This window comes from Gymnoscopelus braueri, assembly GCF_963280865.1.
Source record: "Gymnoscopelus braueri genome assembly, chromosome: 19".
In the NCBI taxonomy this organism is placed as follows: Eukaryota; Metazoa; Chordata; class Actinopteri; order Myctophiformes; family Myctophidae; genus Gymnoscopelus; species Gymnoscopelus braueri.
This window is the reverse complement of record NC_137621.1, coordinates 26,599,285-26,613,558: the sequence shown is the minus strand read 5'-3', so window position 1 is coordinate 26,613,558 and position 14,274 is coordinate 26,599,285. Positions and strand designations below refer to the sequence as shown.

Below are 14,274 nucleotides of genomic sequence, written 5' to 3'. Positions count from 1 at the left end.
TCTACGTCACCACCCTTGCAAGATAACGATTTGGAAACCAAAGCACAGCAAAACAGCATGCTATATTTATGAGATTTTGTGTCTAGGAGTCGGGTAATAAGGTTTGTTTGGGGGAGGTTAGACAGGAAGAAAGGAAGTAGTATGTGGTGTCTCACTTCTATATATATTTTGTAAGCATGTACACACATGCTACTTGTTTCGCATAGAGATTCAGCATGTTCTTTGCAGGAAGTAACACTCATCTCTAACCGCTGCAGGTGACGTGAGGGGGCCAAAGGGGGTTTTCAAAATGGAAAAACAGAAAATGCACATCTTGATATTGCTTTTGCAAAGATATTGTACAAGAGGGTTGCCCCTAAAACCTTCATTACTTTCTTGTGTGTCAATAGACTCATTAGCAAATATTTCAGCCTTCCACACAGAAGTTGAATAGTAAAGTCAAATGTTTATTTACAGCCTCTGTTATTTGTCACAGAGAGTGGTCTAGAAAACAAAACAAAAGTAAAGATGGCGGCTAATCTCCCTGAGCTTTACATAAATGATGTGGGACCTGTAGGTGGTAGATAGCTGAAAGAGATGTTCTGTACACAGCCCTAATGCCATTCAAATGGACATTACAATACGACCAGAGACTAAGTTTGAACATGCTCATACAACAGTATCTCAGAGTACGAATTATTGTGTACACAAGTTAGGACATCACTCCAAAGTGTTCCATGGGGAATAAGTGGTGGATGTAAAGAAAGAGAAATATCCACAGCATTTGCATTCAAGCAAATGACTAATATAATGGTAGGATGCTACGTAGATCAATGACCTGTACCAAAATAACTAATCACCTGGCAATGTTTTGAGAATTAACAGACAGGTCATCCAGTTACCCTCATCATTGTTGTGTTGTGTACAGTCCTTCTGGGAAGGTCTGAGACCAGTTTACAATGCAATGTCCAGATTTAATACAATCAAGATATTGCCTATAACATTGGTGAACTTGCTCCTGTATTGTGCATTACCTTATGTCATATGGTGTCAAACACTATGGCTGAGTTCAGAAGAACAGGAAGACTAGGCAGGAGTCAACTTTCACTTCTGGTGTGAACACAATTAATAGACCAACGCTATGATACACACAGAAGCAAAGCACTACAAGGCCTCAGGGGTTGACTATGGTACAAATATTTACATATCCTTCATTGGGTTTGTATATCAATTTATGACTCACCATCAGTCTTCATCTGCCATCTTTTAAAAATCTCCCAGCTCCTCATTTGAATGCTATAACGAACTTGCATCATATTTAGTCTGGGGGGCAAAGGTGAGGACTCAACTTAAAGCATGCATGTGCCTCAGTGCATAATCAGCCTTTATGCAACATATTCTTCATGTGGGGCACATATTACTTAACATTTTCCTTCACCTTCTCAATTTCAGTGAAAGAGCTTCCAGGCTCTCCTAGTTATATGAACGTTTGATGCATTCCTACAATAAATGTGCATCATTTAGTCACAAAATGCACCACAAATGAACAATCCACTGAATCTTTACACACAACACACACTTTCATTATGGGCTCAGCTCCGTAGACACGATCATTAACAATGTCCAGAAACATAGACAAAGATGAAATATCCTCACGGGTACCACAGCAGTTATGTATATTGAGTATCAAGTCTCTGGGGTCATAACGCCAGCCATTTTGGAGTAAAGAACAGGTGCAGTAGTAGCCTCCTGCAGTGCAAGAGCTGTCCATGGAGCACTGACCTGCCACTGTCCAATGAGAACCATTCTGGGTTGAGACACACAGGGTGGTAGGCATGGTAGAAAGTTAATTATCAAGTGTGCATATTTGCTCTTCAAGTTTGACTGGGTGTGTGAGATCCAGAAAGATGCGTTGCAGGATATCTGTGTGTGTGTGTGTGTGTGTGTGTGTGTGTGTGTGTGTGTGTGTGTGTGTGTGTGTGTGTGTGTGTGTGTGTCTCATCTTCTGGGGGTGATTTGTGTTAAGGATAATGAAGGGCATCACTGGGCAATGTGTGCCTTGCCAGGAAATCTGAGGTGCAGTACAGCCAGTGTGCATAGGGTGGGGGATGAACAGAGGGATGGCCAGAGAAGGGATACCTCAGCTTCTAATGCTGAGAATTCTGTACTGGCTGTCCATTTTGGATATTGCCATTATTCTCCTCCTCATCTTCCTCCTCTTCTTCACTGACCAGGAACTCCTCCGGAGGCCAGCGAAGCTCACCGCTCTCCACTTCTCCCTCTGTGGGCTCAACCACAATGGATGGCAGCCGGTCTTTCAGTTTACAGCAGCGCTCAAAGTCTGTGGGGTCAGGGAATATCTGTAAGAGGACAAGATTAGGGCAAATCATTTAGTCTCATCTATAAAAATAAATAAAAAGTGCACCATCAGTCACTCTAAATACTTTGAAAGGGCGTTATTGCACCAAAGCAATTATTCAACACTGCAACACCAACAAACGGATTATATAAAAGCATACAGTATATTGCACTACTCTGAATCAACAGTAAATTGAAAATGTATGAAGAAAATTAAATAACCCTATCCTGGCTGCAACCACTACCACCTACAATTAATCAATGGCATGAGAGGTTGTTGAGAGTGTACTGTATACTAGAAGAGATTACTGCTCCAGATGAAGTATGATGCGTTTAAAAAAAAGATTGGGCCCCGGTAATAGGTTAACAGTAGGTTAATATCTTAACTACCCTATATGAAAGTGTATGTTTTTGTGTAAATGTATGTGCCATGCTAATGTCGTGCTATACTTGTGTATTTTGATTTCAAGTACATGTACCATTTTTTAAAGGATCTACACCATGAATTTAAAAAATAATAATATTTAATATCATATTGTTTATGTCCCTCAAATGTTTTTCAAAAGGTTTGAGCCTAAATCAAGCCTCAGATATACTCATTCCAACTTCTCTCTGGCTTATAAAGCACTTTCACCTGCAATACCACATTGTCCTGTTTGTTTGTTTTTTGGTTGGAACTGAAAAACGGGAGGTATTGTACCCTGATGTGACGTCACGTCACGTCGGGGTGCAAATCAGTTTGGCCTGTTTTGAGACCAATTTACAGAAAACCCCAGATTTGCTGTGAAAGCCTGAGTGTTCAAACTGGGGTATTTTTAGGGATAGAAGAGAGGTAGGGGAGACCAAAAACACACAAAAAAGAAGAAAAAGTTAAAATTCATGGTGTAGTCCCTTTAAAATCTTAATTTTTTTGTTTAATATGCCTGCCAAATTGTCATTTTTTAGACTCTTTGTCATTTGTTTTGATTTGTTTATTTGCTGACAAAAGGTGACTAAGATTTCACTGCAGAAAGGCAAATAAACATCCATGTAAAATAATGTACGAAGAATATTAAGCACACAGATATAATTTGTAAGTTACAGCACAAGAAATGTGTGGTAGATCAGCAGAGGTGTGGTGATCAGGATGTCACACTGTATATACAAATGTCTGTCTACACATTGTGTGAAGGTCTGAGGATGAGCCTTCACCCTGAAACGCAAGCAAACTTGCATTTGGGAGCAGCAATACTGGTGTACGGTTTTTGATCCAGCACCCAGCCAGTAGATCTGGGCTGTGCGTGTCTTTTGGCCGTTTATCAGCTTCTCTCTCAATGTGAAATCAGCACCCGACATCAGTGTGGATTTAAATAATAAAACAAAGACTCAGGTAATATGAGGCCTGCAAGCCCAGCCAGACAGACACTTGTTTATGAGAGCTGACATAACTATGTGGATCTAAACTGAGATTACATGTGTTCCCTGTCCTAGAGAGATTGGACATCAAACTCGAGACTCTCAGTTCTCAGGGACCGGAGAAATGGCCCAGGGGGAAAAGCCTGCCACTCCTGATCCAAGAACAGCATTTTTTGCTGTTGTTTGGATAAAGTGGAAGAATATTTTTAGACCTGCATATTTCACTTGGAGACATTGGATGGGGAAAGCGATGTCGCTGTCTGGGCAAAGAGCCCAGTGGAAAGAAAGCATTAGATGCGGCTGGAGAGAGAGGAGGGGAAGAAAGAGGGGGTCCAGCTGTGTTCAAGCCTTTATGAACACCATAGAAGAGGGAATGGGGAGAAAGACAAAATGTTCTGTAACTGTGTGAATGTGACAATTTGTCAGGGTGCGAAAGCATGCATTTGTAGCAGACTTTTGTAGCTTTTACATGTGCAAAATACAGCTGTGTGTATGAACATAATTGTACTGTACAGTATAAGTCAATGATCTGCGAGTATACCAAACAAAAAATGCAAGAATGAGACACCATTTTGTGTGCAGCTGCTTGTATCCATGTGTATTGGCCAGATTTAACCTCTGCATTCCCTTGCCTGCGTACTCACTATGCATCAGCACTAAGAGGAGTCAGGCAGTGAATGACCTTGCCAGTGGACCCCTCGCCAACATGTCGTAGCTTGTATTCACTCCCAACGGCAGGAAACAGCAATACATTGTCAGCAAGACAGTTCTTGCTATTTTGAGTTCTCACAGGGAGGGTGGGCGGTGAGGATGGTGTGAGCGTGTGTGTGTGTGTGTGTGCGGGGGGTACAATACAATATCTGAATCAGACATCAATGTCCAGAGCTGAGGAAGTGACTGATGCTAGCATCATCACTTCATACAGTATGCAAGCTCTCCAAGGACTGGCGGGGACCTTGGGCAGACAGCCAAGATAGGAAGCTAGGTGGGAAGTCGAAGTGGCACATTGGCACTCTGTCTCTTCACCCCCAGCATCCTAATTTTCCATCCTCTCAGACTTACAACTGGGGATTGTGAGGAAAGGAAGCCCATCTCTTCCTACCGGTCAGTCTACATCCTCTTAAGGAGAGTTTCCTAATATATCATAGTATGAACAGGACACGGCAGTTACATTTCCAACTGTACTGTAAAAGTTACCTTAAATACAAACAAATGACCATTGATAACTTAGATTTGATTAATAACATCTAAATGCATTTCGTTTAATGCGTTTGTCCATGATAACATTTGTAAATGGTCTGAGCTTTGTTACCAAACAAATAGACTGAATAATACAGGCCCATTGCATCTTGTGGGAGAAAAAGCTAATCAAAGTAACTTGATTTTTAACTACCATCTCGCTTTGCCTGCAATGGTTAGGTTAACAATATTTCAGTTAGAAGCCAAGTCAATTCTGTGAGTCTAGATTCTTTTAGCATGTTTAAACCCAGGAACTGTGACTTCGCAAGCCCCTTGGCTGTTTGTGTACTTTGAATAAATGTCACATGCTTTATTTTTAGTCTGTAGTATGGCAATTAAACAAAAATTGCATATGTAGCTATATTTAAAAGCACCTGGGTGTTCCAGCTGATGAATTGTGTAATAGCTATTCATACCGTCAGCAGTTGATAATCTAGTAATTACACTTGTAAAATGCAAAAATATATCACTGCAATAATTACTCTCATAAGTGTCACAAAAATAAGTCTTTGCTTACATAAGAATCTAAAAATAACAGATGATTAGGTCTTGTTCTATTAACACAAAGCAGCCTGACCCAGGACTTTGTAGGGTTAATGTTACCAGGTTAAGTGCAGTGCTGGAACAAACAGTCTCATTCTAATCCCAGCCTCTGCCACTCTAATTAGACAAGTTTCTCATAGTACAGCTGTTGGCACACAAAATCGTGCACTTTTTGAAAGAAGGCTGAAACTTTCAGCATAGTTAGTAAATACCATAATATACATTTTCAGACGGGGAGGGAAGTCAGATTTGACCTCTGAGAGGTCAAATCCAAGATGGCCGCCAGTCTACTGGGTCTAAATGTCTAAATAAATGTTTTTCTACTGTGTTTGGTTCCAAACTTAAGTTGGACTAGCGGCCATTTTGGATTTTACCTCTCACGGTCCTCAGAGGTCAAATCTGACTTCCTTCCCTCCCAGTCTGAAAATGAACATTATGGCATATACTAACTATGCTGAAAGTTTCACGCTTCTTTCAAAAAGTGCACGATTTGCTCAAAAACGGGAGTTAAAGGGTAAGACCACTGTGGTAGAGGTTTGGGTTGTGTAGTTACCTTGCCATGATGTAACTCCAAAGGTGGGCAAGAAATAAAAAATAATTGCTCCATTGATTAGAAATTGATCATTCAAAATATGCTCCTCATTGACTTACATTGTACGGTAAAACAGCTCTCAAAGTCACTCTTTTAGCACATAAATGAACCCAAACATAGCTGATTCAGACAATATAGAGCATCACCAAACCCAGTACTGTTTGTTTTTTTAATAAAAATGTCAACTTCCTGTTGATTTTACTATTTGAAGATCTGGATCCGGATCCACCGATCCAGTCCGGGTTTTCTACTTATTAAAAATGGCAAAATCAACAGGAAGTTGACATTTTTATTTAAAAAAAAACCAGTACTGGGTTTGGTGATGTTCTATATTGTCTGAATCAACTTTGTTTGCGTTAGTTTTTGTGCTAAAAGAGTGACTTTGAGAGCAGTTTTACCGTACAATGTAAGTCAATGAGGAGCATATTTTGAATGATCAATTTCTAATCAATGGAGCAATTATTTTTAATTTCTTGCCCACCTTTGGAGTTACATCATGGCAAGGTAACTACATAACCCAAACCTCTACCAAAGTGGTCTTGCCCTTTAAACAGCTCTACTATCAACAGCATTCTAAACGCAGAGTAGTGGAATATTAGGTCTTCCTGACTCGCCACCATTCACTATCTAACTACATCACAGAAATCCAGTTTTCGGCGAGGACGGCTGGCGGTCCAGGCACCTAGGCTCAATGTAGCCTGACAGCGCGTCGTGGGTTCGAGTCCCGAGCCCGACAGCCTTTGCTGCAGGTCACTCCCCATCCCTCTCCCCATTTCCTGTCAGCCTACTGTCCCATCAATAAAAAGGCATAAAAGACCCAAAATAAATCTTTTTTTTAAAAAAAAGCAGTTTTAGCTTCTGCCAGTCCGCACTGATACGAATCCAAAACATTAATAGCTTAACAAATAATAATAATAATAATAATAATAGTTTTAAAAAGATACTGGTACATAAGACCACATGGGGTGGGGGATTAGAATGAAGTGGTGAGTCATTGACAAACACATGGATGCGCATGCGCCCTACCTGGAAGGAGAGCCTGTCCTTGCTGGGGGTGAGCCTCATGTCCTCCATGGGGGTGCTGTTGATCATCACCTCAGTCATGTCTCGGGTGGGCATAAACACTGGACTGCAGAGGGTCAGAGAAGGAGAGGAACTGGAGGTCACACATCAACCAGGACAGTGATTCTCAACCTTTTTAATTTCAAGGACCCCCAGTTTGATATGCATTACGCCACTGACCCCGATTTGATACGGTTTCTCTGTGGGACCCCAATTAACGCTGTAAAATCCTTAGTGTTAAATTTAACAGAGCAGTGTACAAATGGACTCATAAGGGTCCAATTAAACGCAACTTACAGACCCGTGAGGGTAATTTGGTTACTCAATCATGTAGCTGGGGACCCCCCAGAACCCCCTCAAGGACCCTGGGGGTCCCTATTCATGATCCATAAAAATCAGTGTATGGGTCCATTTTAACACCCGTAAGGTGTTAAATTTACAATGAAAAATGTATGCCCGGTTATAGTGGAAATTGTTGGATGTTTGGGTTTGTCCTTGGTGGGAAATGCAAAGACCTGAAACTCAATACATCCTGAATTAATTCAGTTAGAGTAAACAGAATATTTCTCTTGTCTGAACATGACATTAAGAGCAGGTCCACAGAATAGTTTGACATTTAAAGCACAGCTTAAACATGCATCCTCCTTGGTTAATATGAATGGGTCTACTCCATTTTCTTATGGAATAGAATTCTGTGGTTGTAGTCATGACTAAATTAAACATTCAGATCTCAATGGGGGGGAAAAAAATACTCTTCAGTGGCTTTATCTCCCATCAAGGAAATAATAATAAAGCACCAAATATCAACAGCATCACTTCTTTTCAAGTCTTAGTTTTTTTTTATTCACTGCATTCACCGCAACCAGTCATGAGTCATGACCACAACACACCAAGCAGCATCTATTGCACACTGCAGAACTGCAACACCTAAATTATGTGGTTTGCTTCCATGAGCCATCTCTATCATACAAGATCGTGTGCACTTGTCTTGCACTAACAATGAGGAGACAGTCATTGTGTGAGCATGCTGTAGGCGTGCAGTGGTTATTTGACTAGGTGGAAACCAGTGTTCTCAGTTCCATCAAAGCTTGGCTAAACATTCCATTTTAGATTAAAGCAACGGCAGGTTGTTTATCCATGTTTACTGTACTCACTGTAGGGCTACAGTAGAGCAGGACATGGTATGTTAAGAAAATGTTTTTAAAAAAATGGAGCTGCCCTCAGACCAGACAGGGGTGTTGTCTTGAGACAAAATGGAGAGTGGCCTTCTCACGCTCTCTATTTAAAGCCTGGTGCCATGGTGGTCAGTGGCCACTGGCCTGTGGCGATGGTGGTCACCAACAGAAAACATGAGCTGCTAGGTCACACATTCACAGAAATGTATTAAATAAAACTAAGAATAATGCATTTCTTGGGGGTGATATAAACCTTTTTTTTAAATGTATGCTAAAGTAGTATCTACACAGTACAGTTTAATAAAAAAAAGGTTTATATCATTTGGAGACAATGACGCAGAATTCCAGAGATGTAAAAAAAACATTAAACTCAACACACATTCACTCAAAGTCAATTCAACAGCAAAATCTGCATCACACTTTCAGTTTGTGAACAGTCAGGACAACATTTAACCATTAGAAGCTCTGAGCAAAAATACAGACACGTCTCTGTCTCCATCTGTGACCCATATATTTACCAACTTCTACATGAAGATGCCCATGTCTGCTCCACATGTAATGGAATTTCTATTTATTTTTTATCAATATATTCTGCCTGAAACAATCAAAATGGCACCATCTCTTTTCTGTTCAAATGAGCAAACTATGATGGACAATGAGATTTCCGGAAAGGGGGGGGGGGGGGGGTTACCAGGCTACGACAAAGAAGCACCTTAATAAATTATTCAATGCAATTCAAATTCGTTCTAAAATACAAACAACTCATGCTTGGCAATGTTTCTGTCATTCTGTGATTACATCTTTATATGCCTCTCAATCTAATAATTGCAAATAAAGCCCTCTGGCCGTCTTGTCCAACTGCCCCCCAAATCGTTCTGGAATCATTTGAAACAATATTATCCGACATGCTGTGGTGTATATCTTTTGGGATTGGATAATAATCCTCTTTTTATTATTACAGTCTTATCCATCTGAATCAGAAAAGCAAGAGTTTATACTGAGGTGAAGAGCATGGCGTGACATCGATCAATAACACAATGGGTCATCGTTACACCCTGGAGCGACACCGACTGCACTACATAGTCATCGATCCATTTTCCATCCCTAAATTTACACAAAGCCCCTTTTGTCACTTGTCACGTTAACATTGTCATCACAGCAGAGTAGGTGGTCAGGGTGCAAATCTTTAAATGTGACAAATTAAATTTTGCTGGCTGAACCACCTGAACCCATTGCTGCAACAGTCAAAATGCTTGGCATAAACAATGGCCGGACATCTAAAAATAAAAAAGTAAGCTTGAAGGATATGCGTGGTTTAGCATGGAAACAAAGTCAGCCAAAGCTGCTTTTGAGCTAATTTCATCCTTGAGAGGGGACGGGGTGCAGAGGAGGCAGACACAGAGCAGGGGAGAAGCGGTTAGAGGGATGAACACAGAACGGTGACAGTGAGGACCTGAGCAGAAGAAAGAGGGGAGGGAGGGAATAAAGATAAACACTCAGGCCTTGCCAGTCATATTTCTGCTCAGGGATCGTATAAACATCCTGCTCGGCTAAGAATAACAGAACAGCGGCCTAATAAAACATAAAGGGGCACAATGAGAAGGAAGTAGGGGTGCACACGTAACGGCTCAACTCAGGAGGGAGTGATTGTACATACATATCAGTCAGATGCATTACTGTTTAAAGTGTCAGGCAAGGTTGAACAATTGTATTCCTTCGTCCAAGTGGAACACTTTCTATATTGAAAGGACATGTTAAGTGTTCTGTAATCAAGTAAACATTAAAATGGATGACATAGGGGATCAGTATGGGGACATTATGGCCTACAACATTAAAGGTCCTTACACACCGGGGCGAATTCTTCATGCGAATAAATACGTTTTTTTTAAAAACCTTATAAAGTCAATGCAAGCGTCCACATCAGTTCCGCGAAGCGAAAAAGCGTCTTTTAATTATTCGGAGTCCGAATTTTGCGTATATTCGCATATTGCGAGTGTGTAAGGACCTTAATAGTCTGCAGTATGAACTACATCCATTCAGCAATACTCATTGCATCATAGCCAGAAACATGGATTGTGGACTTATGCTCTGCCATGCATCCAACTCTTCTAGGCTCAAATCATTGTGTTGACAGGTTGGGTGTACCCGTCTACATGCCAGTTTTTCATTAAACCTCTTAACCTTTGCTCTAGTGGAAGATCATGCACACCATATCATGCCAGCTTCCTAGTGCCTGAGCCATGATGGACATCTGCACAAGACAAGCCACGAACCACATTTTCAGAACAACTAGCAAATCAATAACATCTCTGGATTTGACAGACATGCGGTATCTTTAAAAGCCACTGTGACATCAAAGTCCAATTCATCTAGTAATATCTTTTGTAGTTCAGTATTGAACAACATTTGCTAAGGCACATGTGTTTGATGCTAGTTTTTATACACTATGAGATGACTTCAATAACCCAGTGGATTAATGCCACCGACATGGCAGCCAATTGACCGGATTTGTCGTTCCACTGGAACTGTGTCCCTGTGGAAAAAGCCACTTGGCTCTTGCGCACAACTGACCCAGTGAACATTTGGAAGTAGATATGCAGTTCCAATCCCATGTAATTGTGCCTTTGATTTTTTTTTAAAACTATAAATAGCCAAACACAGTAACATTCAGCATGTTTCTCCTTTATAACACAGCATTTCTATATATACATTCAGTATCAAGAGGCCACACATTGGAACAGGGTGGGGATGATTATTTTAAATGAACAAATCCTCTACTCAATCACAGACTTCTTAAAGATAACTGCTACTTATTTATCATTTTAATTTTTAAAGCATAATTCAAAACCCTAGTCCATCAGGCTACGGGCTGAGTGGCCCGGAAAATGTATGCAAGCATCACAGGCCTGTCCGCGGTTTGTCCCAGTGGTGCTGACAGGGGACCAAAGTGATCTCTGCAGCAATCTGACCCATTACACATGATGGGATATTACATCTTGCATTATTAACATTGTTTCCCCTTGTACCACCTCCAAATCTTACTACATCATAAATCTCAGCTGGAGTGATGACGAGGCAAGGCTGCCGACATTCCGTGCCAATGCTGAGCTGCCTGCTGGCTGAGTTACACAACACTAAAAAGGTGGTGCGTATGGCGGTGAAGATTTTTTTTTCCGGGGGGGGGGGGGGGGGGGGGGTCAGTCTCAGAACCCTGAGGAGTGTGCTGAATGAATGGGGTCAGCTGGTTGCTAGGAGTAAAATCTGTGCCTGAATACAGATGGAGATCAGATTACTTACTACCTTGTTCACAAATCTGACATAGGCTACAAGGGAAGGGAGTCGAGTTCCAGTCGACAATGAATAGTCTTAACTCATTTTAGGTTCACAGTTTACACAATGTTTGTATCAAAGACGATAATGGAATGTCCTCTCTTCCTCTCTTGATGACAACCAGTTCTATCTTCCATCATCATCATGCATTAAGAATACTTCCTGTTTACATATTTGTAGTATATTATACATTGAGAAGCTAGGGATAACTGCCATGGGTTCAGACATCCATTATATTGTTTGAAGCTCAGTTGTGTGCCCCCCCCCCCCCCCCAGTAGAGTGAAGGAAAACTATCTAGTTCAGCTATATAGAGTAGTTGTGCTTTCCACATAGCACTCAATAGAGGCACCTACGGAACAGGGAAGCAAAAGCTTACAACAAGCAGAGGCAACAGAGCCTCTGTGTGGTTACAGTAAAGAGGTCGAGTGAAAGCTTCCTGGTATAGATAGAGAGGCCTGCAGAATTTAACACAGGAGTCTTGCTAAGTTGATTCCAACATCCTCAGTCTGCAGACAGGATAAGGACAGGACAAAACAAGTCTACTATCTCAAATACATCAACTAATGTATGGACGGTAATGGAAGAAAAAGAAAAGTACAGCAACCAATAGACAGCATTTTTGTACCCTGCATAAAACTGCTTGCTGCATGCACCTGCATGTCTATTTGCGGCAAATAAAGCAAACGCAACACCCATGCCAATGATGTAGGGTAGGTTAATCCATTTGGCTGTTATATGGAAGAACTTGATGTCCATCGCGACTTTAAACATATCAAATCATAGAGTTAAAGTAACACTATATCCTATCACACACTACAAGATAGATAACCAAGGAGACTACTGATAATCAAGTGTTACTTAGTCTGTCATAGATAGCACGGCTTTTGTTTGTGGTGTGACCTTTACAAATTTCAGAGGCTGCACCCTACAGAAGTTGAAGAAAACATAGTTTAAGGGAAAACAATTGTGGGTGTAGTAGAGTAAGAAAATGAATCATTTAAGGGAGGTTATCAGCAGCAGAGACATTTTTGATTTATGGGATAACTCTCATAGTTGACAGGTGCATCATAATAGACAAATCAATCCCATTAATGAGAAGAAACAAATCATTCTCATTCCAACACGACACCAAAAGACAAGAATAACAAAAGTTAACACAAAAGTAAATTTGCACCAGTCAGTTAGTTTTAGGGCAAAAAGTCGCAAAGGTATAGTCATACTCACCAGTAGATCCTTGGGGAATATTACAGACATGAATTCACACCTGCTAAATATTCTGGTGATTAGGGAATCTTCACAGCCTGCCTTATTTCCCGGCGTGTAGCCTGCTAGCGTACTTGTAAATCGAAAGTGACTGTGTGTGTGTGTTCCAACAACACTGGCAGGCAGTGAAACAACTGCAGTGTGTTTGTTGTTAACGCTCTATGAAAGAGTTTAATGATTTCTTCCGTTTGCCTCAGCAGGACGGTTGTACCGAGCATTTATACAAGAGGCGTGTACCTCTGGTGGCCAGAGACACGCCCCCTCCTCACGGGCCAGAATTCTTCAATGGCATCGCTGTTATCACCGCAAGCCAATCAGAGGACAGGTGTCTCGTATCCCAATGACGGCAGCAGGGACCCAAACATTTCATTGGGAATGGTATGGGTGATGCTGTTGATTTATAGTCGCTAAGGCAACACAATTATAGTCTTCTTGGCTCCCATTGAATGAAGAATCAAGACCCCCCCCCTCTCTCTCTCACACACACACACGTAGCTAAATACGCCATTAGGCTTTTCGTGACGTTTATCCGTGAGTATTTGGCAGAGAACGAGAGAGAGAGTGTCATTCATAAACGTATCCAAGGTCAATGCAGTGTCTTTGTTTCAGTAGCCATAATAACATTACCATTCTATCCAATGCCTTTTTACTTAATCTAAAATGAATCTGACTGCAGTTTGCAATCTCGGTTCATTTTTATTTGAGGGCTAACACAATCTCTAGCCAAGCTTTGCAAATAAATCTGACTGTCAATACTTTTGCAAGTTGTCTACATCTTCGCACCTTATAAATGCCCAGCTGTTTTTTTGCCTTAATATTTGGCATTGAGAAAGCAGCTGCTGAGGACAGCTTGACATTGTACGTGTGCAATTTGGGACTTTACCACCACCTTGTGGCGCAGTTGGAACATGTTTTGTGTGGTAATTCAATTCAAAGCAACCTTCCTCGTTGCAGTCCGCCTCTCTGACCATTGATTAACATATTTGTTAAAGTCACAGACTGGTGCTTGAATGTACCCTTTAAAGGCCTATTTGGTATTTCTAAGCCTTTTAATTATTGACACATAATTACAGAAAACAAAAGTAGTACTTATATGGAACATTCTGCATCATATTCTCTTTTGTATCTCATATGCCAAGTTGGCATATGAGATATACAAAAGAGAATGCCAACAACACGTGGCATTTGGTTTAATGAATCACAGACAATACAATGATTATTAAGAAATAAACTATCTTACCTAGTTGACATACTTTCACAATATGTGGAAGGGTTATTCTTTAACATCTGGAGCATTTGTTGCCCCTTAAATGTTGATGCAACATTAACAGTTAATA

The 14,274-nt window shown here is 40.9% G+C and overlaps 1 protein-coding gene across 1 annotated transcript; it reads right to left on the bottom strand.

The window, feature by feature from the left end:
* Positions 1-425: 425 nt before the first annotated feature.
* On the bottom strand, positions 426-13,113 carry lbh (LBH regulator of WNT signaling pathway). The gene is made up of 3 exons (XM_080414037.1): positions 12,899-13,113; positions 7,133-7,235; positions 426-2,339 (listed from the first exon to the last, which is right to left on the bottom strand). The coding sequence occupies exons 2-3, from the start codon at positions 7,223-7,225 to the stop codon at positions 2,127-2,129; spliced, it is 306 nt and encodes a 101-aa protein (XP_080270163.1). The 5' UTR covers positions 7,226-7,235; positions 12,899-13,113; the 3' UTR covers positions 426-2,126.
* Positions 13,114-14,274: the final 1,161 nt, after the last annotated feature.